Below are 27,043 nucleotides of genomic sequence, written 5' to 3'. Positions count from 1 at the left end.
GGCAATAATGCCTAATGAATACAATCACAATAAAGATATATTAAACAAAGTGCAGTTATTAATTATGACTGACTGTTGCATGAATGCATAAATACATTAACAAACTTAAACTTATAGGAATTACAACTCAATTGCATTGGTGAATAAAACAAAATTAACAATGTTTGCACTATATGTGCGTCATTATTTCATGAAAGTGATTGGTGAATGTGTTAAAGCATAGTCCATTTTAGGACCAGATTCAAAATTAAATAACTCACAGACAGATGTCTTTGTTAAGAAGATTCTTAATGCAGGAGAAGTTGGTGTGTCCACAAATGTCTTCTTATACTTTGCACGATGCGTTTTGGGCCAAAATAGCCATTCATCATGATGGGGGATATCTGTTATTCTTAACTGCAATTAAACAATAATAAGATTCTGCAAGTAAAGGTACTTCTTAGTGTGTAAGGTACTCCATAACCTTGGAAGAAGAATGACTAACCTGCTGTTTCACAGAGAGGTGACAGTTGAGAAACCATTTTTGGTATAATATATGTACTGGTAGACTGTGCCTTCCAACGGGACTTGTTAGTGCTGAAAGATAGCAATAACAGTGGGAGACCCATTTGCAAGTAACTTGACATTATACAATGTGGTCTAGCATGGGCTCAGTCGCTAAGGTATAGCGCTGGGTCCCACGTCTAGACCACTATTTTATAAAGAGCTGATGTAGAGCTGGGCGAGTTATAGGTGACTTGCACTCACCTTGAAGATCGGGAGGTGGGATTAAATGGATCGTGCTTTGTACTGGGCAATACTCTGTGCGTACCTTTTAAAAAAAAGAGATTTGATGATTTAAAGTAGTGACAGCTAGATGACTATGCTGCAAAACAGAACATCAAGTGTAGAGGTAACTGTAGCGACTTGCATGCCATCAAGAGCTGCATATTCAGGTGTTAAGGAATTGGTGTTTGGAGTACTGTTTGTCTTCATGCGGCAAACAGGTATATGAAAAACAAAGACTTACTAGGTCACGTGGCGTATAGGATCCACCGCATAAATTGGAGCAGCAAAGCCTGTCTTTCCGCATACAGTGTTAACAACTGTCGGCATTGCAAAGTTCGCTCATGAGTGCGTGACTCTTTTAAAGTCATAGGTGCTGAGTGTGGAAATGTTTAGTGCGTTGTTTAGATGGATATAAGGCAGACTGAATAAGTGCTGTGGAATGGGTGTTATTTGAGCAAGACTAACCTCTAGATAATTATAAGAATATACATATAACATGATTTGGTAAACCTTACGTACTTATGTTTATTAGCATGGTGGATTATGAGAGACCATGTCTGCAGTATTGTACTAAACCACTTGGGTGACATACAAAGACGTGCTAAACATTGTGTGATCATGAGTTACTGTTTAACATAGTATCGATGTTCATGATACACGAAACAACATGTGTAGATGACAGGAATTTGTCGAACATCACATGTTTATATTCATTTACATGATATGCTACAAGAAGGCATATATACAGTGTTCAATCAAAGAACCCTGTGAATTTCCTAAAAGTAAAAACATGCTGAATATACATGGACGTGAGCCAGTCAGCGACCAACATTGGGCTCCCAAATTAAGGGGGATTGCCATTATAACATGCAGATCATAGATAGCAAATTAAATCCCAGTCAACATTAATTCCCCTTGGGGACATTGAATCTAGTCGATCAATCCATTGATCTCTTTGTAACAACAATCTCGTTATAATTCCACCCCTACGTGGTGGGCGTACATGTTCAAGGATAATAAGAGTTTGAGCGATGGTATGTCTCAGTCTACTGAAATGGTGTGCAACGGGTGATTTTTCTGATAGTTGTCTAATGTTGGATTGTTAGGGAGAATTCTCAGAAATGTGCTAATTCTCCCCGCCTTAGAGACCCCCAGCAACTTTGCAGGATTTTGAGGACTTGCTTTTTTTTACCTGGAGAGAGTGAGACCCTTTTTCCCCACTCAAATTTATTTTAATGTGATTTGACCACTGTTTCTCTTTTGGTTATGGAGCCTGACAAACTCCATAGGCATCATCTTTTACATTGCGACACACATCACCTTCAGTGCAGTGACACAGGGAAGTCTTTCAGATTTCCCAAAGGTTGAATACTTTCTCTGGGATAAACTACTGTTTCCCAGAGCAGTAAAGTGAAATTGACTTTAATTACATTTGTAACTTTCTAGACCCAGCACACATTATTTTACACAATAGGGTGCTGGAGGGGTTACCTAGTATCCCCTTTGTCTAGCTTCTCATGTAACATTTTTATGTTACCCTTTCCTCACTGAATGGCTGGTTGGCTGGTGGCAGTGGTTTTCTTTTAACTACTGTGGTGTGCATTTACTGCGGACTTCATTCGCAGCTGCAGTAAAGCACCCAAGGGTGCAATTTTTGTCAAAACGGCCCTGGTCGTCTTTTTTGCCATTTCTTTGTGGACAGGTCCTTCTTGAGATTTACTCTGCGTGCCTAACCAGGTTTGGTCCTATTATTCGCTTTGCCTTTGGAGGGATTCATGAGTGAAGCCCGCCTCTGGCTCCAGGCTATCTGGTGTAGGCAGGAAGTGAGGGAGGTGCCCGAAACTCACATGTGCTTACGAGACCCAAAAGCACTCTGGTGATTGGCCGGCTGACTCTGCGGCAAGGACAGCCACCCTGCTGGGTGACTGACAGCTAGGCTGGAATGAATGGAAGAGAAATGAATAAAAGGTGCGTGTTTTGGCTTGGAAGGCAGACTCGACCACTGGACTGAGGAACCGAAGAACTTTAAGAGGAAGCCTGCTGCAACTCCTGGACCATTGGTTTGCCCGGTGAAGCCCTGCTGCTGTGCTGAAACTCCAAATTTGTATCGACAGAGAAGCCCTGCAAGGACAACTTCTCCCTTTTGAGTTGGTGGGACCAATCAACTCCAAAGTAAGCCACCCGGACATCCTCTCTGAGCTGGCTGAATTTCCACAGAGTTGCTGCTTCAGGGAGAGGAACACCAGATTGTGTGCGTTGAGGTCGTCTCTGGACTCCCAGGAAGCAGGACTGACTAAGCGCGAGCCCCCTTAACAGAGTGCGGGACCCCAGAAGCAAGCAAAGTCCCTCTCGACAGCCAGGAACAGCAGTGTTGCTATTTGCAGTAGATGCAAGGAGCTCAAACACTGAACAGCTACTGAAAGTGAAGTTTGCCGGTTTTGACTGTCCTAGTGCAGTGCAGGAGTCCCCCGACATCCTCACTCTTGTCCCCACGACTGAGGCCCAGGAACAGTGAGATCTGCAGAGCTGCACAGATACAGGAGTCATCTGGTGCATCTTTTCTTCATTTCTAAAGGTACTGTACAAAGTTAAGAGAACTTACCTCTTGCTGTAGAGTTGCTTGCATCTTCTACTACTCACAAGTCTAATCAGCTTGTGGCTCTACATCTGATTCTTCTTTTCTTCAAAGACATCTAAAACATTGTGCAGAGACTTTTCCATTAACCTACCAGAAGTGCTTCATCCTATATAAGACTTTTTGCACGTTGACTTTGGCCTAACCTATTGTACTGAATGACTCTTCCTGGGGGGATCCAAAAGTATTTGCCTGCTTAAGAATATTTGTGGTCTCTTGTTTGTTCTAAATCATCTTTTCCTTTGACTTATTACTATAAGATCCTAAATGCAACAGTGATATATTAATGTCCCCCAGCATCCTAGCAAATGAAGTCACCTGAGGGTGTAGGTAGTGTCTGTGGGTCATTCCAAAAGGGTATCTACTGATTTAGAGATATTAAGAGTGAGGATTTCTTGAAGTGTATTTGATTGTTACTATTATATTGCTCCCTTCTGAAGAAGGCTTATTCTAACTGACTGATAAATTAATATTTGTTTATTCAAGAAACTTTGAGTGTAAGAGTTTATTTGAATACTTGTAACTGTAAATCTCTGTGTAACTCCACTACAGCTCACATTGACCCCTCTTGAGATAAGCCTGGCTGCTCAACACGCTACCAAAACTGTGTAGTACAAGCTTATACCAAAGGTTGGGTTTCCTATACCTGTAGTCGGAGTTGTTTGTAGTGTTCCCAGCAGGTACTGCATACAAACTTTGCCTAACATGAATTTGTGCTCTAACCGGCAATTTTTTTGCTTTTCTTGTGGTCATGCCAACATAATAAAGGCCACAAGGACATTTTATACCATAGATTACATTGTTGATATCACAAGTGGAGGTGTGGTTGAGGGTAATATTGTAGCCTTTGTATGGGTGTGTTATAATGTTACCTTTTATCACGTTGTGACAGTTTTTACAATTTTTGCATGGTGTCGTTCCTTTAAAGTTACACATTTCCTACTTTTATTTGAAGTCTGACTTAATGAGGTGATCTTGTATGTATTTGCTCTTGCAAAGGGGGGAGAATTAGGAAAAGGTCTCGCTAATTTTGGGTCAAGTGATAGTTTTCGAGTTCTTTGTGATGATTTTCTTCATCTTCGTTCTTTGCTGGGAGTATGTTACATATACCAAATCAATTTTGGCCGTGCCGCCTTTTGCCTGCAACCAATGTAGGCTTAAGTGCTCCCAAGCCAGGGGCTGCTCCGCCACTGCCAGGTAGGATAAATAGGGATGATGAAACATGTTCAGAGCTGTATATGTGGAAAGCTTCTACCATTTCCCACTATTTGGACGATGCATCCTTTCCTGGAAGCAGTTTCAAACTCATTCTTGTATAGATTTCCATGGGATCCTACACCTAGCAAGCCTTCATCACTCAAAAGAGAAAATATCATTTCTGGACTCGCCCACCAGCAACATCTGACCTCACCAGCCTTATAGACTGCAATGTGAAATATGCTAGAGTTGTTATGCACCTTAGTACGTGACAAAGTCATGATAAAACCAACAGATTGTTCTTCGGCTCGTATGGCGTTGGAAAGGGTTGCAGGCGCTTGAATGTTGCCAAATATATTTGTGTTCCAGGTATCATTGCAGTTTCGGGTTGGCTATGACGTATTCAGAACCTAGGATTGCAGAGAATAAGAATTATACTATCGCTTCCGGGTTATTCTATGCTCTGTAATTACTCTGGTATTGATCTCGGAATGACGAAAGGCTGACTCGATTTGAATTTGTGTCAACTAGCCCGGCCACGTCACCAGATTGCAGAGAGATCTGTGAAGTGAGGGTTTCACTTGCTGAGCTATTTTACGAGGTTTGGCATTTATGCAGTATCTTCAATGTTTCAACAACCAAGAACTCCCTGACTGAAGAATCTCCCCGCTTGTCAGGTCATGAGCAGGATGCCTTTATTTGCCACTGGCTGTGCAGCATGCATTGTCCACCGGAAAGCATTTGTTGAAATTATTGTGGATGAAAGGCAGAGCCTACCAAGCTGCCATACGAACTGTGGCAACCCAGTTTGTTTATCTTACTGATCCCACTACATGAATGCCTGCACCTGAAAGGAGAACACTGGTGAGAGGCAAATAAAAAGTACTGGATTGAAGGTACGATGAAGGTCGGAGCCGCCATTGAGAAATGATGCTCTGATGAGGATATGCTGGATGATTGTCTTCTGCTGTTTCAATATATTTTCCACTGCATGTTCAGAATTACCCGAATAACTTCTTCATTTTATTTTTTTATTAAGTGCAACTGGTTTTACTATAAAATCTTTGCACTATACAAATGTAAGACAATTTCATAACATATAATCTTGCATCCCATTATTTTCACCACAAATCAACTTTACACAATATAAAATCACCAAAAGCACAAGATAAAAACCATCATATAGTATTGCACATGAAAAAATATCTGTTAATCAACTGCATAACCCCCTCATATTGAGTTGATTTTTTAAAGTGAAGTCTTCCGTACATAATATGCAGCTTCTGTTAAAACCAAGGATTCTGCTGAAAATATTGCTCTCCAAAATTGATCAGAAAGTAGTTTTGCAGGACAAGCAACCAGTTTACCATATACTTTAAGGTATGACTTCACCACAAAAGGGCATTCTAATAATATATGCTGACTACATTCAACCTTAAAACCGCAGAGGCAACAAAGCCTAGCCGCACGATCAGTGCCCTGCCACACACCTATATATTAAAATGTGGGTAAAATTCCTAGGCGCAGATACCAAATAAAGTGCCTCAGAGGAATAAAACAAAATGTACCCGAATAGGTGCATGGTTGAACAGGGCAAAAGCATTGTGAAGAGTATTCCAGATATCACTTCTTCAAGCTTAGTTTTAAGATGTTGATCTTGATCCCATGTCTTTATTTAGCACTAAAGTGAGGATATGAATTGAGGAGTATCCTCCTTAGATGGAATAACTAAGGCAGTGGCGGAGAAATATTTTGTCACTGAATGGTCTAAATCTAAATAAAGTGAATTCAAACAATTATGTTTAACACCCTTTGCCAACAGAGCAAGTAAAGAGTTAGCCTCATAATCCATCCATGATAACTGAGCAAAAAATGTACAGCAAAAAATTATCCACTGTGTCACAAGAGAAGTCGTCCCAAGCTCACAACTCAGTGCTTCAACAGGTACAGCCTTGGGGGCAACCAGAATAGATCTTAACAACTTACCCGCAATACCAATTAACCAGGCAAGAGCGTAAAAGTTCCAGCCCATAGAGAATGGCTGGTATTAAGCTGACCCTATAAACTCCAAATTGCCTTTAATGTTACCTCCCTTCCTAATAATGACATTTTTTACGATCATCCATTTTCTAAAGAGTTTCTTGGCAATAAAAGCTTCATAGCAAGGTTAGGTTGGATGGGTTATCATAAGAATAACAAGATATGTATAAGAGTTTGCTACTTCTAACGACTCCTTGACCAATTTCCAATTAAAACTTTTATTCGTTTAGTCCGCTTGACCATCAATATTTTAGTCTTTTTAAAATTCATTTGCATCCCATTACTGGTGGCATAGCCGAAGAGGGCCTCCAGAGAATGCTGGAGAGCACTGGGGGTCTGATCTAGAAGAACACTATCGTCGCCATATGCCAACCAAGGGACACATTCTTCTCCAATATGTGGTGGAACATTTCAGCAAGATATTATCCAAGTCAGCTAATTATAGATTAAATAGCAGGGGTGCTAAAACGCACCGCTGCTTCAATCCCTGATTAATGCGGTTGGGTCGTGTGACACGTCCTCCCTGCTCAAGCCAAACTGGAGTACATAGACTTAATAAAGTAGCAGTGGGTGAATAACCCAACAAATACGTTTCTCCCACAGTAGCAGACAAAACTCCCAGTCAAATGCCGCTGTGTAGTCTATGTAGCAGATGTGTAGATTCTTATTCGCAGATCGACGGACTTCAGCCATCAAATAATGTGACGCCCAGATGTTGAGCGATGTATTTCCCCTTCTGAACCCAGATTGTAATTTAACAGGTCCTTGCATTCTACCCCTTTTTGCAAGTGGCACAGTATGATTTTTGAAAATAAATAACATTGCAAGGAGCCTATAATTTTCTGGGTCCAGTCTGGAGCCCTTTTTAAAGACTGTAATGAATATTGATTCCTGCCAACTATCTGGATAATACAAGTTTTAGTAATATGCTGGAAGGACATATTTCCAGGTTTTCCTTAATTACTGCATTCACTAGACCGATTGGTCCAGGTGCATGTGAGCCCGTAATATATTGAATGGCTAATATTACATCCTCACTTTTCGAAACCAGATTCAGAATTCAGGACGTATAGATACTTTTCCGTAGGAATATCCTTCATATACTGATCGTAGTACAAAACTCTTATATGACTGATCCATTGATTCTCAGACAATGGGTTAAGTGCAACTGGGGCAACTTCAAAAATAAATGTTCTGTAGTGCCCCCAGAACTTCTGGTTATCATTTTGCTTCATTACTATGAAAAGAAACTTCCAATTGGCGTTCTTTAAATTGTTTATAATTGTAACACCAATTTGTATATCATGTGCAATATTTGCTAATAGGGTCCTTATTTGCACTTCATGGATAATTGACTGATCTTTGAATTTGTCGTATTGTTCTGCTGTTTTCTTTCTTTATAAATGGAAATGTTAATGTCCAAGTCACAAATTCCTAATAATAGTGGTAGAGAAGACCTGATTAAGCTGCAAAGAATGAAGAGCTAGCACAGTTATGTGACTAACATCTCATTCAAACGATGCTAATAGCATCTCAACAGTTCCTTCAAATTAATTAAACCACGTTTTAAATGTGTTTATTGTGTTATTGGACCAGATGACTCGATTACCCTGCTTATTCCCTCTCCTGCTAGACAGAGCTCTGTTCTTATACCTTACTGCTCCTGGATTTATCGACCAAGTAATCATTGCATGATCCATTAGGTCTGTAAAAGTGAACAGGGCAGATGAGGACAATTGCTATTATTCACAAAGACATCAATCTTAAGGTAGTACTACCATTCCTTCATGTATATTGTGCATTCTTACCATTAGAATCAAGCTTTTGTAATTGTTTTAAATTCTAGTTATTCATTAAATGAACCCACCTTTGTCCTGAATTACGAGTTTCTACATGACTAGGATCGACAGCAATAGGTTCAGACATATATCGTGAGAGCAATTCATCATACCATCATTATCATTTTCAATAATTGGTTCACAGCACGCATTAAAATCACCAAGAACATAGATGATACTATTAGGGTGCAGATGCATCCATATGGTAATAATCCCCTCCACATGGTAGCTGTCATATGACCTCCAGACGGGTCATCGAGGTTGATAAACTCCCATCCCTTACAGATGAAAGACTAATCCCTTTTGTCACCTTCTAAGAGAAAGCATTGCATGTCGACAGATGAGATTAAAACTATCAGTGACCTAACTATCACAAGCCCAGATTTCCTGTAGAAAAAATACTAGCTACACATCATTCCGCAAAACCTATAGGGTTAGATCAAAAAGAACGATGCCCCTAGTATTTCAGAACAAGCACATATACAAACATGTGATGTGGACATGTCACTGATTTGTCCTTGCGATTTCACAGCCCGATTCCTGCGAAAAGAGAGCAGACTAGAGCGGTTTCTTGCATACCATGTGCTATTCGTTACTGTAGGTTGATTGTAGCGATGCTGAATAATCTTGGTGGGTGGCTTAGTTAAGATATGTTTACGGCAAAGTCTAATTCCATAGACCTAAAATGGCTATAGTTGGAGTGAAGAAATTTAGCAATAATCAGGGATACAAACTCCACCACAGCCCAGTTTTGAGGACAATCAATTGGGGCAGTGCAACAGGCTCAGTGTTGGAAGATGAAATAACCAACAATGGTGGAATTCTATGTAAACTGTCAAGCATACGAATGAAATTCAGAAAATGACTTGATGCTGTAGGGGAAATCTCCACAAATTTGACCCATTTTCCAAGTGGCTGTCCATCCAAATGCATAGGTAAATGTGTTAAAGAGGCGACTTGGGCTTTCACAGGGCCTCATGGATTTTTCTGTGGCACCTCCAAGTTGGCTGTAATGACAGTTAAAGGAGCCATATGTACATGATTATCTTTTCATTGGGTGAGCCGCACTTAATACCTTACAGAGTGATCTAGATAGAAGATGGCCTGCCTGAGCGAAACAGTGTAGACATGATGCCAAGTTACACAGTGACCTTATGACCTGCCTCAAACTATTGACTTAATGACTGCAGGGCATTGCACGCTCCTGTTTTCTTATTCTTGCCTCTCTTCTTCTGTTTAGGCATGGCTGCCTGGCAAGCCCTGAGTGGTGGCACAGTTTTTTAAAATCCGTGCTGCAGGCAGATTTAATGAGGCATTGTGATAGATTGGGCTACAGACAAACCCTTTTTGTTATCCTTGCCCCCAGGATGGCATTGCTCAAAATCAGATATTCCATCAGAAACCTCACAGACAGAAGTGTTCAACTGCCTAATGGAACAATGAGAAGCAGCTGCTTGAGTGGATTGGCCTTCCCGTGAAGTATATGTTAGTGTTCGTGTAAATATGCTCCTCACTGTTTTTCAAAATGATGTCTACAACTTTAGCCAAAATCTGCTTTAAAATACAAAATACTATTTTGCGATACTGGAGCACAGCCCAAATACCACATCCACGGTATCAGCAACAGCAGTTAACCTAGGGATACAATCTTTTCTTTCCAGTATAACAGGCTCACAGAATACCATAGTCTGGGATGATTTCTTCCAGGTCGTGTGATAAAGATAAATTGGTGCCAATGGTGTTCTCATATTCTTGGGATGGAATTACATTAGTCGTCTTAGTGGTGGTGCCAATTGATTCTTTCGGTTGACTGAGACAGATTTAATACTGAATTGTTCTTGATCGTAGCGATATAGCTATGACTGGGCAAGTATTCTCCTCTGGGGGGGGGGGCTGCCGCCTTCTCTGCAGTATCAATGGGAGGAGCTCCAACTGAAAAAAGGTTTGTGATCTTTGTCGATTCTCCATGTGCCCCGGTCATCACTAGCTTTGTTTTGGTTAGGAGCTGCACTCCGCACGGGAGATTCCATTATAGCTGGCTGTTTTCCCTCCCTGCTAGTTTTATTTTACTCTTAGATAGGAGATGGAGGCTAATAAAACCAAGAAGAGGCGCTCACCACTGCCCTTGCCATCGCCCCCAAAAATGAAATAGTTCAAGCAATATGCTCCAGCAGCTGGAGCAGTAAACTCCTTTACTCGGCCTCACGGCACACCATGGCCCCCAATGACCACACATTCTTCATATTCCTCTTCTGACTCGTAGCAGTAGTCACTGTAGAAAGACTAATGGCACTCCATGCACCACATTGACACTGTATTCACCACCAATGACCACACTTACTGCACTTGCAGATCTTTTAGCAAGTCATATCTGCTTAGGCGACCTATTAAAGATTGTGGGTTTAAATCTGTGCACTTTTTGCACCTGTTTCTGATTCAGCATATCTGAGTTGAGGCTCTAGGGGCTGCAGGCTTAGAGGGCAGGATTGTTTCTGGCTATGGATGAAATGTCTTTGGTGCAGTCCCGTTGTCCAGTGTGCTCTCAACCTGTTCCCTTTGTGGGGGTCTTAGAACCAGCCTAATTTCCCAGCCTCTTTTGAGAAGTTCCTGCCCTGGTGTTCTTTTGACTCCCTGGGTCTCTGGCAGACGTTTTGAAGTCTTTTTTTGTTTAGCTTTTCCAAAGTTTGGACGTACCAACAGTTGGACTACTAGAAGCTAGTAGTTGGTACGGGTAATCTCGTCTAAGGGATCTTTCTGGTGGCTTCATCCTGACCATCTTGCTCTGAGAATAGAATTGCAATTGTTGCCCTTTTGTGCTGAAGGAAGTGCTGGGCCCCCTGTCTTGTACAGTTTTGTTCCTTGTGGATCCTTGGTTTAGAAGTTTGTCTGGGTGTGCCTTCTTCCCTGGTCTTTTGCCTGGGAGTTATCTGACTGTCGTCCCTGGGTTTGAACTGTCCAGGACAAGGGCCCTGGGTTCCCCTGAATTAGTCCTTTTTGAGGATCCCGATACATGCCTGTCCATATCGCCTGTGTTTTTTCCCCTTCCCAGTAAATCTGTGAACAATGTCTCCCACACTCCCCTTTCTCTCGTTGGGGTGGCGGGGGGTGTCTTTGGTTGGGTTACTTCTGCCTCTCGTTAGGATGGCAATTCCTCTGACTATTCACTGGGGTGGTCTTTCCCTTTCTGTCCAAGTATTTTCTGGTCCGATCTTTGTTATACTTCATAAAGCAAGTACTGTGATGAGGAAGAGGGGCATAGAGGAAATCCTCTGATTGTTTAAAAGAAATCTTCATTAATCCCAGTCCTTCTTTTCCTCATCACAGTACTGACTCCTTACCAAGCGGTAAGATTGTCCTGGGACCGGCCAGATGCTTTATACCCCAGCCTTTAAGTGGTAGGGGCCAAAACAGAAAAACACATTTTAGGAAAGGGTCGTCGGAAGGTGACGAGGAAGAGTTGAACTAGGAGTAATGAAGATTACTGGTAAGTAATTGGTGTATTATTGTACATACTCAATGGCCCATGTTATCAACGTCTGAAGGATAAAAATATGAATTTGCCATCCTGGGATTTGAAACTGGCCTACAGATTACCCATGCTCAACTCTTTAAATATCTGTTATATCGCACCCTCATGTCAAAATGAACAAATTATTTCAGATAAGTTTCTGCTGACTGGCGTTTCTGGGGAGCATTCTTATGTAATCTGTTTCAAATTAGTGTGGCAAGTGGCTGCCCTGCAGAGTAAGAGCCACTCTGACGCAGTAGCAATATGAGAAAATCAGACATCACCGATTGCGTGGGACCAATGCGGTCTATTGATAACTGTATTAAACATTATCTTTGCACTACATTGATTATCTGTTGCAGGGTAACCCTTTCACACACCTGATGCCTCTTTCACTAACACAGCCTTCTCCAGCTTCCAATCACTATTATATGGTTCATTTTTCTCTCACTTTCCACTGCTAACTTTCACCCCTAAGTCTCAGCATCCTCAACCATACGTCACCCCAATCATACGCTCTCTCCACACAGACATACATCGGCTGCGGTGCAAATTGAGCCGTACCCACTTGCGTGAAGACCTGAAACCTTACCTCTCTGCTCTGAACTCTCTCAAGTCCTCTCTTGATAGAGCAAAACAGATTTCTACTGAACTCCTCATTGACTCTCATTCCAACCATCCTTGCAGGCTACAGGGCACCCTAAACTCACTCATTACTCCTCCTAAACCTATGTCTATCAACTCCAATCCCACAGCTAATGACCTAGCTGAATACTTTGCTGCTAACATTTCCAAAATGAGCGTCTCTCCTGACCTTCCTCATCCTCGTACATTCTACGCTCTGCCTACTTTACATCATCCACTGCCTCCATCTCCCACTTTAGTCATACTAATACTGAAAAACTGTTCTCTACCAATAAAGGATAACCCTTCTTGTGCCCCACCAGACCCTCTTGCTCCTCAGCTAGTCAAGCCTATTTCCCCTTTAATGGCCTCTCCTTTAATGGCCTCTCGCCTCGCTGAACTCTTCAACTTGTCCTTGGACTCTGCTTGCTTTTCCTTCATTTTCAATACAGCTAGCTATCCCTCTCCGAAAAAGTCAAGAGGCTGACTCGAATCGACCGGCAAACTTTAACACTGTCTCTCTCCTTCCCCATGTGAGGAGTCAGGAATGAAACTCTGACACACGAGGGATCATAGTTTTGATCCAAGAGTTTTATTAAAATAAAAGAAGTTGGGAAAATCCCCCTCTGTCCCTGCACTAGAGGAGTTTCCCTACCTAAAACCAAAACTAAGGATCGGTCGGTGATCAGTGTGTCCGAAACAAAATGTCCTGTGTCCAAAGTTCTATTCTGACCCTCACATTCTAACAAAGTAATTCTAAAGTGGAAAGAGAAAATGTCTGAAACAAAAAGCGTAACTCCACCACAAAATGTTCCAAAGGATAGAGTTCCTTGCTCAGAGGGTGAGTCCCTTCCCCTGGATTTCTCTTAACTCTGGTTTCCTTTCAGGATTATCATTCTCTTGAGTATCAATGCATCTGCCAAACAAAGCAACTTGACTCTTAGACTTTGCCGTGTTAGAATACATGGTGTACTTTCCTGACGGATTTCTTTTCTCCTTTGATATATTTCCTCTGCCTTTTCCTGATATGCTCTGTTCAGGATTTTTTGAGCCAATCTTTATTTTACAATTAGTTCAACCTGATGCCCGATATGCCTTCCTGTCAGAGATTCCTAATAGAAACATACATCACAATTAGAATCCACCTGGTATAATCTCCTGCCAGGGACTTTCTCCTTTCAACACTCTTACAACTTGTATTTGCCTCTGATCTCCTGCCAGGGCTTTTATTACATATCGACTTTCTTGCACCTTCAAACACACTTTCAAATTGCCTGGTACACACTCCTGCCAGGGTTCTTTCCAAAGCACACTTGCAACTGCCTGGGATCTTCTTCTGTCAGGACTTCTTTATGCACATTTACAATTGCCTGGTATTTTCTTCTGGCATGGCTTCCTTACACAGATTTGCAATTGCCTGGTTTCTTCTGCCAGGGCTTTCTGAAACAGATTTGCGATGGCCTGATAGTCCCTTATACCAGGGCTTCCTTTTGGGGGTCTGTGCATAATTCCAGTATTGATAGTCTCTTACTTGTGCTTTTCCTGGCTTTATATCCACCTGCTACGTCATTCTGCCAGGATTTCTTTCACATGTGTATTGCATACACTCATATGCATGTACTAATGCAGGGACTGTATTGTCATTAACGGTGTTGGGCATGCCTGCCAATACGCCCTGGTGTCCCCTCTATGCTTCTGTAGACTCGATGGTTCTTCTTGGTGTATTTTGCCACTTTTGCAATGAACCGGCAGCAAGCATTCAGCGTCCTGCTCGCTGTGTCTGCTTCCCGGTCTCTCTGCTCTTCGCAGCTCCTACTGCGCTCTCTCAACGTCGTTGCAAGCTCCGGTGAGGTGAAAGCGACCTCCGGACACCCGCAAAATCCCAGACATCTTCTCTTGGCTTCTGGTGTCCCTACAGCTTGTTCCTCTTCACAGTCCTCTTCTCTTCCTCCTTAAGCCAGTTGGCTCCACGGAATGCCTTCTGGTCCCTCAATCTCTCAGTTGCTCCCAAGCGATGCTGTCTTCTCCTGCCAGCAGTTCTCTTTGGTTAGTTGCTTCAACTGTTTAAATGTTCCCGCTGTAGGTAAGCGCTCATAACTAGCTTGGGCTCTTGGGCTTGGGTGATCTGCATGACTCGATCCCTCTTCCTCATCACAGTATTCTCAGGTTTGTGAGAATGGAAATCCATGCTGGGTAACTTGCATATGAAATTTGGGAAAAGGTTTTTTGGTGGTTTTCAAAGGCGAGTTGGTTTTTGATGGATTGTAAATGGATATGCTGGATGAGGGGAGATGGAACGATACGCCATTGTGGCATTAGGTATGGGTGAGATACCCTTGGAGGGAAAAGGGGGATACCATGTCCCATCTGATGATGCCATAACACCCCACCAGAGATAGTCTCCCCTCATGTGATCCTCCCTCATATAGCCATCCGCAGGGTCAGAATCAGGTAGCGGCTGCCATCCCCTGGTCACATGGTGAAAGGTTACCGCTGGGGAAGAAGGGATAACACCATTGGATTCATCACACCCATTACTCTGAAGTGCGCAAAATGGTTGTGTTCCACCATCATACCCATTTCTTAGACATCCACAACCTTTGAGACCCCCTACAAGCAGGTTTCGGTCCCGTCACTCCACTGAAACTGCTTTCCTGAATGTCTCAACATCTTCTTCTCTACTAAGCACTTCAACCTATCCTCTATCCTAATTCTTCTGGCCTGTCCGCTACCTTTGACACTGTCGATCACTCTGATCTCCTTAATACTCTTTTTTCTTGGAATTCGCGATCAAACCCTTGCCTGGATTGAATACTACCAGGCACCTTGCCAATTCTGTCTCCTGAAGCAATAACACCTCTTAACTCACTCCTCTAACTGTTGGTGTTCAACAAAGCTGTGTCTTGGGTCTTCCCCTTTTTACACCTCTATTCTTGTGGCATTCATCTCCTCCTTTGGATTCTCGTACCAACTCTTTTCGCGAACAGCACCCAAACCACCTCTTTTCCTAAACTCTCATCTGATCTCTCCATCAAAGATTCTAACTGTCTCTCTGCCATTAACTATTGGGATGGCTTTGCACCCTCAGATGTTAAACTCGGCCAAATACAGAGGTGCTCTTGTTCCCTGCCAAATACTCTCTCTCATCTATTCCCCTGCTTATCCTGTTCCCACCTGACACTCTCCCCTACTCTTCTTCAGCTAGAAACCTTAGTGTCATTTATGACCCTGCTCACACCTTGTCTACTTTAATCTCCAAAACGGCAATGGAAGCGCGCCTCAACCTGCTAAATATTAGGGAAAATCAGACACATCCTTCCCTTGAACACTGCCAAGCATCTCTTAAGTACTCTTGTATTCTCTAAACTTGACTACTATGCCAGCATCCTCTTTGGTCTCCCTAACTATGCTTTCGAGGGGATTGGGTCCTCCGACGTATTCCATATCTATGACAGTAATCACCACAGCTGTGCTGCTTCGGAAACTTTTTCGGCGTCTGCGTCCTGCGTCGATGACGTCGATGCGCCGCCGTCGAGGACCTCCTCCGACGTCCGACGTCATCCGATGTGATAAGTAGGACGCACGACGCCAGTAGCCTCAGTTCCGTTTTTTCCGCGAACGTGTTGCTTCGTGTTTCTCGGTTCTAGCCTCGACTCTTTGGAGTTCTGTTCTTTCTGGTTCTTCGAGCCTGTTCGATATTACCTTAACGGCGATGTCTTCCACTTCGTCTTCAACCCCGCGTCCGGGCTTCAAGAAGTGCGGGGTGTGTGGGTCCAAGATGTCGGTGACTGACTCGCACGACGCCTGCCTCTGGTGCCTCGGGGAGGCCCACGACACGGATGACTGTGTCGACTGCCTGTCGCTCACTTCCAAGGCCTTACGCGAACGTAAGAAGAAATTGTCGGTAGGTCGGGTGTCCAAGCCCCGGAAGTCGAAGTCGGCGGGGCTTTCGACGGATGATTCGAGGGGTGACTCTCCGCGTCATCGTCGGAGGTCTCGTCGGTCTTCTTCTAGGAGTCGGTCTCGCCACTCCTCTGCCTCTTCGAGGCGTTCTCGGAAGCGCCGTCACCGGTCGCCTTCCAGGTCCTCTTCCGAGGACTCTGCCCGGCACGTCGGTTATCCCACCAGCCGTGCGACGCCGGAGGAATGGGCTTCCTTTGGGAAGAAAATGTTGGCGATTCTTGAGTCGCAGGGTACTCAACCGTCCGCGCCCCCGAGTGGGGTCGGCCGTGTGAGGTCGAGAGACGCCGCTCGCAAGAGTGGTCGGCACGAGTCACGGGAGAGGTCCCGTTCGGACAAGGAGGCTCGTTCTCGCCGTACCCGTTCCAGGTCCCGGTCCTCGACGCGATCGAGACCGTGTGCACCTGTGATGTCTTCGAGGAAGACATCGACGTCTGAGGCGTCGAGGGCGTCGACAGGCTTTCTCGAAGCTCCGGCTCCGAGGAAGTCGTCGAGGCCGTCGACGTTCAGGTCGTCGAGAGACACGCTCGGGGCTCCGGCTTCGAGGGCTGTGTCGACGCCGCCGATATTGGAGGCGCTGCATCTGACGTCGACGCCGATTTCCTCGACGTCGACGCCGATCCTCTCGGCGCCGTTGCCGGTTTTCTCGACGGCGGCGCCGATTCGCTCGACGCCATCGACGCCTTTCGTGTCGGAGGTGCCCCGTGTCTCGGGTGTACCCCCTAGGAAGGCTCTGGCCAGGAGCAGGCACTCTCAGGTGCCTTTCCACCCCTTGGATTATATTTCGGAGGCGGATGAGGATTCGGTTGGCCTGGTTCCTGATCAGGTGCCGGATGACATTGTCTCGGGCCATAGTCAATTTGACGATTTGAGGCAGTCACTGCATGATGCTAGTGGTCTGGACACCTCTCCGGAGGTGGAATTTGGTCGGCCTGAGCCTGGCTCCCATGCCGATTCCTCATACCGGCGCCTTATGGCTAGGGTGTCTGAGTATCTGGGATGGTCTGCTCCCCCAGGGGAGTTTGTGCAGGATGATCTGACGGACATCCTTGATGTTGGTCCCCCTTCTGACCCGGTTCTGCCATTCCATATGGCTTTACAGCGTAGGGTGGCGGCGGCTTGGACTGCTCCGGAGAGTCTCCCGGCAGTGGGCAGATCCTTGTCGCGGAAATACCGTCCAGCCAGTGGCGACCCCTGCTACTTGACCAGGCACCCCACTCCGGAAAGTTTGGTGGTGCAGGCGGCCACGGCCCCGGCGAAGCAGGCGTCGTACCCTACCATCCCTCCTGATAGGGACGACAAACGTTTTGATGGCTGGGCGAAGAAGGTGTTTTCTTCTGGTGGTATGGCGCTTCAGGCGGCCAACTCCATTTGTGCCTTGTCGCGTTTCACGCACACTCTGTGGAACTGTGTTGCGTTAGCGGCTGAACATATTCCCGAAGGGGACGAACGGGTTGGTTTCCTTGCTTTGGTCCAGGATGGTAAGGATGCCATGTGTGAGTCCGTTCAGTCGGGTTTGGACTTAGCTGAATGCGTCAGTAGGTCCATGGCGGCGAGCACCGTGATACGCAGGTTTGCGTGGTTGCGGAAGTCGGGGTTTGCTCCTGATGTGCAGTCCCGGCTCCTCAACATGCCCTTTGATGGTGAACATCTTTTTGGCAGCAAGGCTGACGAGAGCCTTGAGAGGTTGCAGACCTCAAAAGCTGCAGCGAAGTCGTTGGGCGCTGCAGTTCGCCAACCTCCGCCTTTTCGTCCTAGGGGACAGCAGTGGAGGGGTGGCTCCTTTCGCTATTACTCGTCCTTTGGTAGAGCGAGAGGAGCTGGCAGTCAAAGGGGCCAACGCAGGGGTACCAGAGGTGGACGACAGGGTACCCGTGGTGCCAAGGCCGCTCGGGCAGTTGCCTCTTTGCCCTCAGGTAACGCCGCAGCCGCTCCTACTCAGTCATGAGGCCTTGTCCCATGGTTCGCCGGTTGGGGGAAGGCTGGCGCAGCATCTTGTAGAGTGGCGTGCCATTACTTCGGATGTGTGGGTTCTGGAGATCATAACCCACGGCTACTGTCTTCCCTTTCGGCACAGGCCTCGCGACAATCCACCGGGGAACCTCTCTTTGAAGTGTCCGGATCCGCTCCTTGCGCAGGAAATTCAAGCCCTGCTGGAGAAAGGCGCCATAGAACTGGTGCCTGTAGCGGAGAGGAACAAGGGATGGTATTCCCCTTATTTTTTGATTTCCAAGAAAGACGGGGGATTGAGACCCATCATGGATTTGCGCGGTTTGTACAAACTCCTCAGGAAGGACAAGTTCAAGATGGTTACTCTCTCTCAAGTCCTCCAGGCCCTTCAGCTTCAGGACTGGTTGGTGTCACTCGACCTCAAGGATGCTTACTTCCATGTGCCGATCCATCCCAAGCACAAGAAGTACCTGAGGTTCGCGGTTGGCGACTCGCACTTTCAGTTTCGGGTCCTGCCGTTCGGTTTGACCTCCGCCCCGAGGGTTTTCACCAAGCTCATGGTGGTGGTGGCAGCGCATCTCAGGCAAGGGGGGATTCACGTCTACCCCTACCTGGACGATTGGTTGATCAGGGGGAGCTCTCCCGAGCGGGTCCTGGATCATCTGTCCGTCGCCTGCCACTCCCTTCACAGGCTGGGCTTCTCCCTCAATTTAAAGAAGTCCCATTTGACGCCAACGCAGAGGCTCCAGTACATCGGAGCAGTGCTCGACACTTCCCTGGGGCAGTGTTTTCCTCCCCAGGTGAGGGCTCTTCACATTCAGCAGATGGTGCGCAAGTTTCAGCATGCCCAGACGCTCCCTGCGTTCGAGTTCTTGAGGTTGCTCGGCCTCATGGCATCCTGCATTCTTCTGGTGCCAGAGGCTCGCCTGCGAATGAGATCTTTGCAGTGGGCACTCAAGATGCAATGGTCGCAGTCCTCCGGCAGGATGTCGGACCCGATTCAGGTGCCGCCCTCGGTCGCCCGGGACCTTCTGTGGTGGGCCGTCGAAGGCAACTTGATGAAGGGGGCTCCGTTTTGGCTTCCCTGGCCGGAGGTGACGATCGTGTCGGATGCATCCCTCACGGGATGGGGAGCTCATGCCAACGGGCTGACAGTCAGCGGTCGTTGGTCTCCGTCGGAGTCCAGACTCCATATCAATCTGTTGGAGCTGAGGGCCGTCAGGCTAGCCCTGAGGGCTTTTCTGCCGACTGTGCGAGGGAAGAATGTCCTGATCCTGACGGACAACACAGTGGCCATGCACTACCTCAACAAAAAGGGGGGGGCAGGGTCACTTCCTCTGTGCAGGGAGGCGATGCAGCTCGAGTTCTGGGCCATCCAGCAGGAAGTTTCGATCTCGGCAGTTCATCTGGCCGGAGTCGAGAACGTGACGGCGGACGCTCTGAGCAGGCAGAGCACGATCTCTCACGAGTGGGAGTTGGCTCTGGAGATTCTCCTGGAGATCTTCGCCCTTTGGGGGACCCCTCAAGTGGATCTCTTTGCCTCCAGTGTCAACCGGAAGTGCGAAAGGTTTTGCTCGCGGGAATTTCCTCCAAGAGGAGCCTTAGGAGACGCGTTCGTGGTGGAGTGGTCGTTCCCGCTGCTGTACGCGTTTCCTCCGGTCCCCGTCATCCCGCAAGTGCTGCGGAGGTTACGGAAGTTCGGTTCCCGGATGATCCTCATTGCTCCGGCGTGGGCTCGGAGGACGTGGTACCCGGACCTTCTCGACTTGTCCATCTGCCCTCCACGTCGTCTTCCCTACCGAGACGATCTGCTCTCACGGGAGGGAGGTCAGGTTCTCCATCCAGAGGTCGGATCCCTCAACCTTCACGCTTGGCTTCTGAAAGGTTGAGGTATAAGGATTGGGGCCTCCCTGAAGACGTGATGGAGGTGTTGCTTTCGGCCCGAAGGCCCGCAACTAAGTCTCTGTACCGTTGCCGTTGGCGTAAGTTCTGCGACTGGTGCAGAGTTCAGAATGTGGATCCTTTTGCATGTGACATCCCCATGGTTCTGTCCTTTTTGCTTTCTTTGGCCCACAGGGGCTTGCAAGTGGGTACCGTTAAGGGTTACCTGGCGGCGCTGTCCATCTTTAAGCGCTCATCTGAAGAATGTTCTTACTTTAAAATCCCTTTAATTTCACAGTTTCTGAAAGGGCTCACTAATGTGTTCCCTCCGTCGCCTTTCCTGGTGCCCGGTTGGGATTTGAACCTTGTTCTTAGGTTTCTTATGGGTGCTCCGTTTGAGCCGTTACATTCTTGCCCTTTGAGGCTGTTGACTTTGAAAACTGTGTTTTTAGTTGCGGTTACTTCCGCTCGCAGAGTGAGTGAGTTACAGGCACTTTCTGTTAAGCCGCCCTTCACTGTATTTCACAAGGACAGGGTTGTCCTTCGAGTTCGTCCTTCTTTTCTTCCGAAGGTAGTGACGGAATTTCATTTGGCCCAGAAGATTGTTCTTCCGGCATTCTATCCTCCTCCGCATCCTGGTAAGGAAGAGGAGAGGCTCCATAGGCTTGATCCTAGGAGAGCTTTGAGCTTTTATGTTTCTCGCATGTCCCGGGTCAGAGTGGACGATCAACTCTTTATTGGTTACGCTGGTAAGCGCTTGGGGCAAGCTGTGACGAAACAGACTTTGTCCCGCTGGATTATTTTGGCCATCTCGGAGTGTTACCGCTTGGCGGGCAAGGTCCCTCCGGCTGGCTTGCGGGCCCATTCTACCAGGGGCTTGGCTGCATCTACTGCCCTGCAGAGGGGTGTTCCTATTCGCAACATCTGTGATGCTGCCACCTGGGCTTCAGTGCATACATTTGTGCGGCATTATTCCCTCAATTCCATCAGAGGGCAGGATCTGGCCTTTGGCAAGGCGGTCCTTTGCTCTGCTATTTGATTGGCTATTCTAAATTTTGTTTCTAAATTCTTTCCCTCCTCCTTGATTTGGTACTGCTTTGGGAGTCTGTCATAGATATGGAATACGTCGGAGGACCCAATCCCCTCGAAGAACAAGTTACTTTCTTACCTGGTAACGTTCTTTCGATGGGATGGTCCGACGACGTATTCCATATCGCTCCCGCCCTGCCTTCCCCGCTGCAGAATTTCTGTTGCGTTTGCAGCTTACGTTCCGCAAGGCTTTGTGTCGGACTGGCAGTTGACTCTTGTCACACGTTCTGGGGGAAAAAACTACAACTGAGGCTACTGGCGTCGTGCGTCCTACTTATCACATCGGATGACGTCGGACGTCGGAGGAGGTCCTCGACGGCGGCGCATCGACGTCATCGACGCAGGACGCAGACGCCGAAAAAGTTTCCGAAGCAGCACAGCTGTGGTGATTACTGTCATAGATATGGAATACGTCGTCGGACCATCCCATCGAAAGAACGTTACCAGGTAAGAAAGTAACTTGTTCTTCTGTCCTCTCCACAAGATCATTAACTTTGCTACCAGAGCGCTCTTTGAACACCCTCACTTCACACCTACTTCCTCGTACCGTCACCAGGCTGGATGGCTGACATTGCAAAACAGGGCCAGATTTAAATTTCTGCTCCTGGTTCACAAATCTAGCCATGGAAAGACACCTCTGTATCTCTCCTCATCTATCCAACTCTACAAGCTTTCTCGCAATCTCTGCTCTGGCTCCTTGACTACCCTTGTGTCCCCTTGCCCTCCGTGTGCCTCCTCTCGCTTCCGCTCTTTCTCTCTTCTTGCTCCACTTGCATCGAATTCTCTTCCTCCGGACATCCGAGAAACACTCCCAACGACTTGTCAAAATCACATTAAAAGCCTACCTTCTCGCCTCCGAGTTACTCTCTTAACCTATTTCTCATCTGCTTTCCAGCTAAAAATGTTCCCTCCCCTCTACCCTGTCCCTCACTTTATTCTGCCTCCATTCTAGCACTTCACCCAGCATGGTCACATCCCTAACACAGCTGGCCGTAACACCTACATGCACTTAACATATCTAATGTTGGTTGTCTTTAATCTATGTATGTCCACCCATGTATTGTCCTCGGTGACAGTTCCATTTTCTCCCTCCACAACCTAGTCAGAATGTCACTCGAACTCACCTCATTGGAAGCAGCTCACTGCTACCCGTCAAATCCAATATCTTATCTAGTGTATGTTCTTTTGTGATCAGAAGAGCATTATTCCTCCCTGTATAAAGAATTAAACTATGACCTTAAAAGCTTTTAAATGATGTCAACGTGTGCAGACAGGATAACTGCTAGCTATAGATTGTTGCCATTTAATTTTGCACATTATTTCTGCCGTACTGAATGTTGTCTCAACAGGGTATCGAACGTTGAGAGAGTTTTGTGCTCTGTAAAAGTACCTGCCTTTGTGAATTTCATGTGTACACCAAAATGTGGCCCACATATTGTTGTAGTGTGTATATTTTGCCATGTTAGGCGGTACTCTGTAGCAGCAGTGAAAAAATCAGATAGTCTTGTAATATTTTAGCAGGTTGCAAAGTAACTATACACTATTCTCCCAAACAGGTGGCTAGCCGGAGAGTGATCCAATATGGAGCTGCCTTCATGCTTCTCTTAGGAATGGTAGGAAAGTTCAGCGCGCTCTTCGCTTCTCTTCCAGACCCGGTTTTGGGAGCCCTTTTTTGCACTCTGTTTGGTAAGACTCTTGTGTTCTTCTCCGTAGCCAGCTTCTGTTTTCACTGGGGAGAAAAAAGGATTTGTGTTTTTACAAAAATAGATATTGTTTTGAAATAAATCCACTAAATTATTTAATTGAAATTAAATGTATTAAAGCAGTTTTTACAAAAACTGCTGAAACGAAAAATAAAGTTCACTGTTTGTAAACTGGGGAGTGGGTCATGGGGGCAACCTCAACCTACACAACTCCATGTACATCCATCCCAAACATTTTGTTTACATTTTATTCTATAAATAATAATGTATTGGATTTCAGATCAAACAATGCCAAGAAGACAAAGATAACAATAAAGACATGCAACTACAATAAAAAGCAGGAGATTGTGAACTTGCATGCAAGAAAAAGGCATCTATCTCTTTACCGTACTCCTCACCTTATCCACCGCTCCCGTCTTCTCACTCCCACCCTTTCAATCTGCCTCTTCTCAACAGTACTCTCTCCTGCTCTGATTTTGCTTACCCTTTTATCCCTTTGTGCACCTTCCTGGTAAAATCTTCAATTTGTTGTTCTTGCTTGGGTGGGATGAGCTGTAAGGCAATTAATTGGCATGGAAGCCATACAGGCCCTATGTTTTTGGTTTTGGCTATTAGGTGGTACTAAAGTGCCTACTATAAGACAGAACTATTGCATTAGAATACAGATAAGGGGCGGGGGCTCTGAGGAGGGACACAAAGCATGTAGGTGTTTGGTTATTTAGCCACCCACTGACTGCCCACAGTCATGCTTATCCCTATCACCATTCCCACCCAGTTCCTGCCCCTCCACGCCACTCAAAACACTTTCTCCTGGGTCCTCTTTGAGCATGTTTTAACAAGCAGTAACATCAAACTTTGTGTTCTGAGTGATTCTGTGCTATTTCAAAGCAGTCTTCTACAAGGTAATGGCTTAATTGGAGCGAAAAGTGCTACTGGTATAATAAAAATGTCTTCACCAAATATGCCTTCAGCCATTTGAGATCTAAGCAGTATGTGTGTACTGACCTGAAGTCCTGTTAAAAGCAAGCATTGGTGAAACTAGCAGATTGGCTTGTGTCTATGTATTGAATAGGCAGTTTCCAGGCACTGCTATTTATGCCCAGCTACTCTCACCATTTTGCAGCTGCTACCAATATTTGCCCGTAAGTACCGTAGTGACAGAGCTTGGCAAATGCCGATCCCATGCCTACACAAAAGCAAAAATTGTTGGCATTGCCAATGCTTGTTTAAGAACCACTATACTTGCCTTCCTTTTTAAATTATATAAACTATTTGACAACTCTGCAAAAAAGGTAGCATGCGCCCCTCTCTCAAAAGAACATAGCGTGATAACCTGTTCTGTGGTTTTTACCCACTGTGAGAGTCTGCAGCCATCGCTTTTAGCTCACTCTACTTTTCCCAAAGGAGGAATATCAATTTGCCCATCAGTCTTTGTCCCGCCCACAAGGGCAGTCCAGCACAGCTCCACCTCTCTGATGAGGCGCAAAAAGGCTGAAACACGCGTATGGGGTTGCTGGTGGTATTCTTGTTCAGAAGGGAATTGCCATAGCATTTTGGTGCTGGTATGCCCATGTGTGTGGCACAAAGACTGATATGCAAATGGATATTTCCCATCTGTGAAATGTACAGTGAGCAAAATGCGATGGCTGCAGACTCTCACAGTGGGGAAAAAACCACAGAACAGGTCATCATTCCATGTTCTTTCTGGAGAGGGGCGCCTGCTACCTTTTTTGAAAAATATTTGATAATTCTAATGGAATCTTCATATGAATTATTGTAACTTTTGGAAGCCTCTAATTGTATTGACTTGCAACAGAGATTTAAACAGGTTTTGTCAGGCTAATGAAAGATTCTTAACTTATTAAATTATTTTAAATGTTTTATTTAAATGTATTTAATTACATGCTCTAGCACTTTTAATTCCAAATGGAAAGCATACATATTAAAATTAATTGTAATATTGACTTTAAACGTTTTGACAGTTTTTGCTTAAAGGAAGTTTTCGGTAGAATGTTCTTAAAACATATACTGAAATAGCTTTAGGCAACTCAATAGTGACGTACACTGTTCGTTGGTCACCTGATACTCTGACTGTGTGATTTTGGTTATCAGATGTAGGACAGTCTGGGAACGTGTCATAGAATGGGCCAGGCTCTTTGTGCATTGCATTATCAGTACCATTAAATATATCACTACCTTGAGTCGTAGACGGGCACAAATCTACCAGATGTCTCTTTGGGTTGGTGTGTCTCTACACACTGAAGAATATTCAACCTAAATATTTGGGGTCCAGTCTTCCATCCATAAATCTCAAAAAGCAATGCTTCACTTCTGTGTTATTCTCGCCAAACCTTGACAATCTCTTTGAAAAGCAAATCTTAGATTGAACACATTACAATTTTTAAACAACCATGTGCTATAATGTACGGCCACATCTTAGTCCTCTCTAGCGTGGCCCCTTCCTCTGATAAAAGGCAATCTTCAGTACCTTTTCACCCAATGGATGGTTTCGTTTCTGACATGCAGTTATTTAAAAAAGAATGTCTTAAATGTGTTAAGCATTTATGCATTTGATATTAAGCTATGCAGGATGGGCCTGGCGGAAAGGCAGATAAAGTTGTTTAGACTATTTGTTTTGCTTTATGATTTATGTTCCTGAGGACACCCTAGTGGCTGTATTTATTTATTTGTGTCATCTCTTTATTCTCTTCTCCAGGTATGATCACGGCAGTGGGTCTGTCCAACCTTCAGTTCGTAGACCTAAACTCTTCCCGCAACCTGTTTGTTCTTGGTTTTTCCATCTTCTTTGGACTTGTCCTTCCAAGCTATCTCAAAGAGAACCCGCTAGTGACCGGTAAGAGTTTTACATGCATGTGTGTCTCTTCACAGATCCTAGAGGGAGTAGAAGCAGTTGTACCACTTTTCTAGGTTTTCTATTTTTTCCTTCATGTGGCGACTTACAGCTTTACCTTACATGCTAACAAATATGTGCATTTAAAATCTAATCTTCTAAATCAGGGTGTTCTTGGTAGGCAGTATGTAGGTGCTTAGTCATGAGGAAAGCGGTACTATACCCCGATAAACGCTTAGGGTTTTTCAGCGAGAATCTGTTTGATTCACATCCTGAGCATAGGCTGCCATCTGGTGATAGTCCAGAGCATCAGAACCTGTTTATCATCTTTGAAGTGGGTGTCGACTATGGACGTATGAGTAATTAGATTCCATTATGCATGGTCCTCTCTTGAAGCTCCCTTGAGTAGGCACTATCTTCAGATAGATTTTTCCTAGCATTGTTTGCGGTCACGGAAGAACGACTTTGACCATCAATTTCCACGCACATTGAATTTCAACTAGAGCAGTTACCAGAGACTGAGCTATTCTAGTTATACTTATGGTGGCCCTCAAACAAGCAGAAATACCTTGGGATATAGAAGATTTTCAACAAAAGGTTTGTGTATACAAATTAGTTTTAGTATGTTTGATAATTACATTTGCTTTAATTTAGGCCCATGGACAGACACGATTTAAGTCTTCTCTGGTGTGTAATCACAAATTCCCATGGATAAACAAACACTGAGTGCCTACCACAGGATCATAACGAAAACAAGTGTGCTGCTTGCAGAAGAATTAAGTCCAATACCCTGGGCCATAAAAAGCCCTGTGTTGCATATGCCATGGGCCACGAGTAGTTCTGGGGCATCTGAAAGTCTGTTACTCTGCAGAGATCAAAGACGTGACATCCATGACTTTGCATCGTAATGCCATGCACAAGGATTCCTATAAAAGGTGATGCAGACCAGGATGCCAAAACCTGCAAAGGCTCCAAAGGTTAAGACTGCATCCCATTCGG

General features: G+C 45.3%; 1 protein-coding gene across 1 annotated transcript in view; it reads left to right on the top strand.

The window, feature by feature from the left end:
• The window catches only part of SLC23A2 (solute carrier family 23 member 2), a 1,453,080-nt gene that overhangs the window by 1,171,681 nt on the left and 254,356 nt on the right, over positions 1–27,043 (top strand). Inside the window, exons 14-15 of the mRNA XM_069618873.1 lie at positions 23,047–23,176; positions 25,910–26,047. Coding sequence (XP_069474974.1) covers positions 23,047–23,176; positions 25,910–26,047 — 268 coding nt within the window. The remainder of the gene's footprint in view (positions 1–23,046; positions 23,177–25,909; positions 26,048–27,043) is intronic.

This window comes from Ambystoma mexicanum, chromosome 10, assembly GCF_040938575.1.
Source record: "Ambystoma mexicanum isolate Mex_15411 chromosome 10, UKY_AmexF1_1, whole genome shotgun sequence".
Taxonomy (NCBI): Eukaryota; Metazoa; Chordata; class Amphibia; order Caudata; family Ambystomatidae; genus Ambystoma; species Ambystoma mexicanum.
This window is presented reverse-complemented; position numbering and strand designations above follow the sequence as displayed.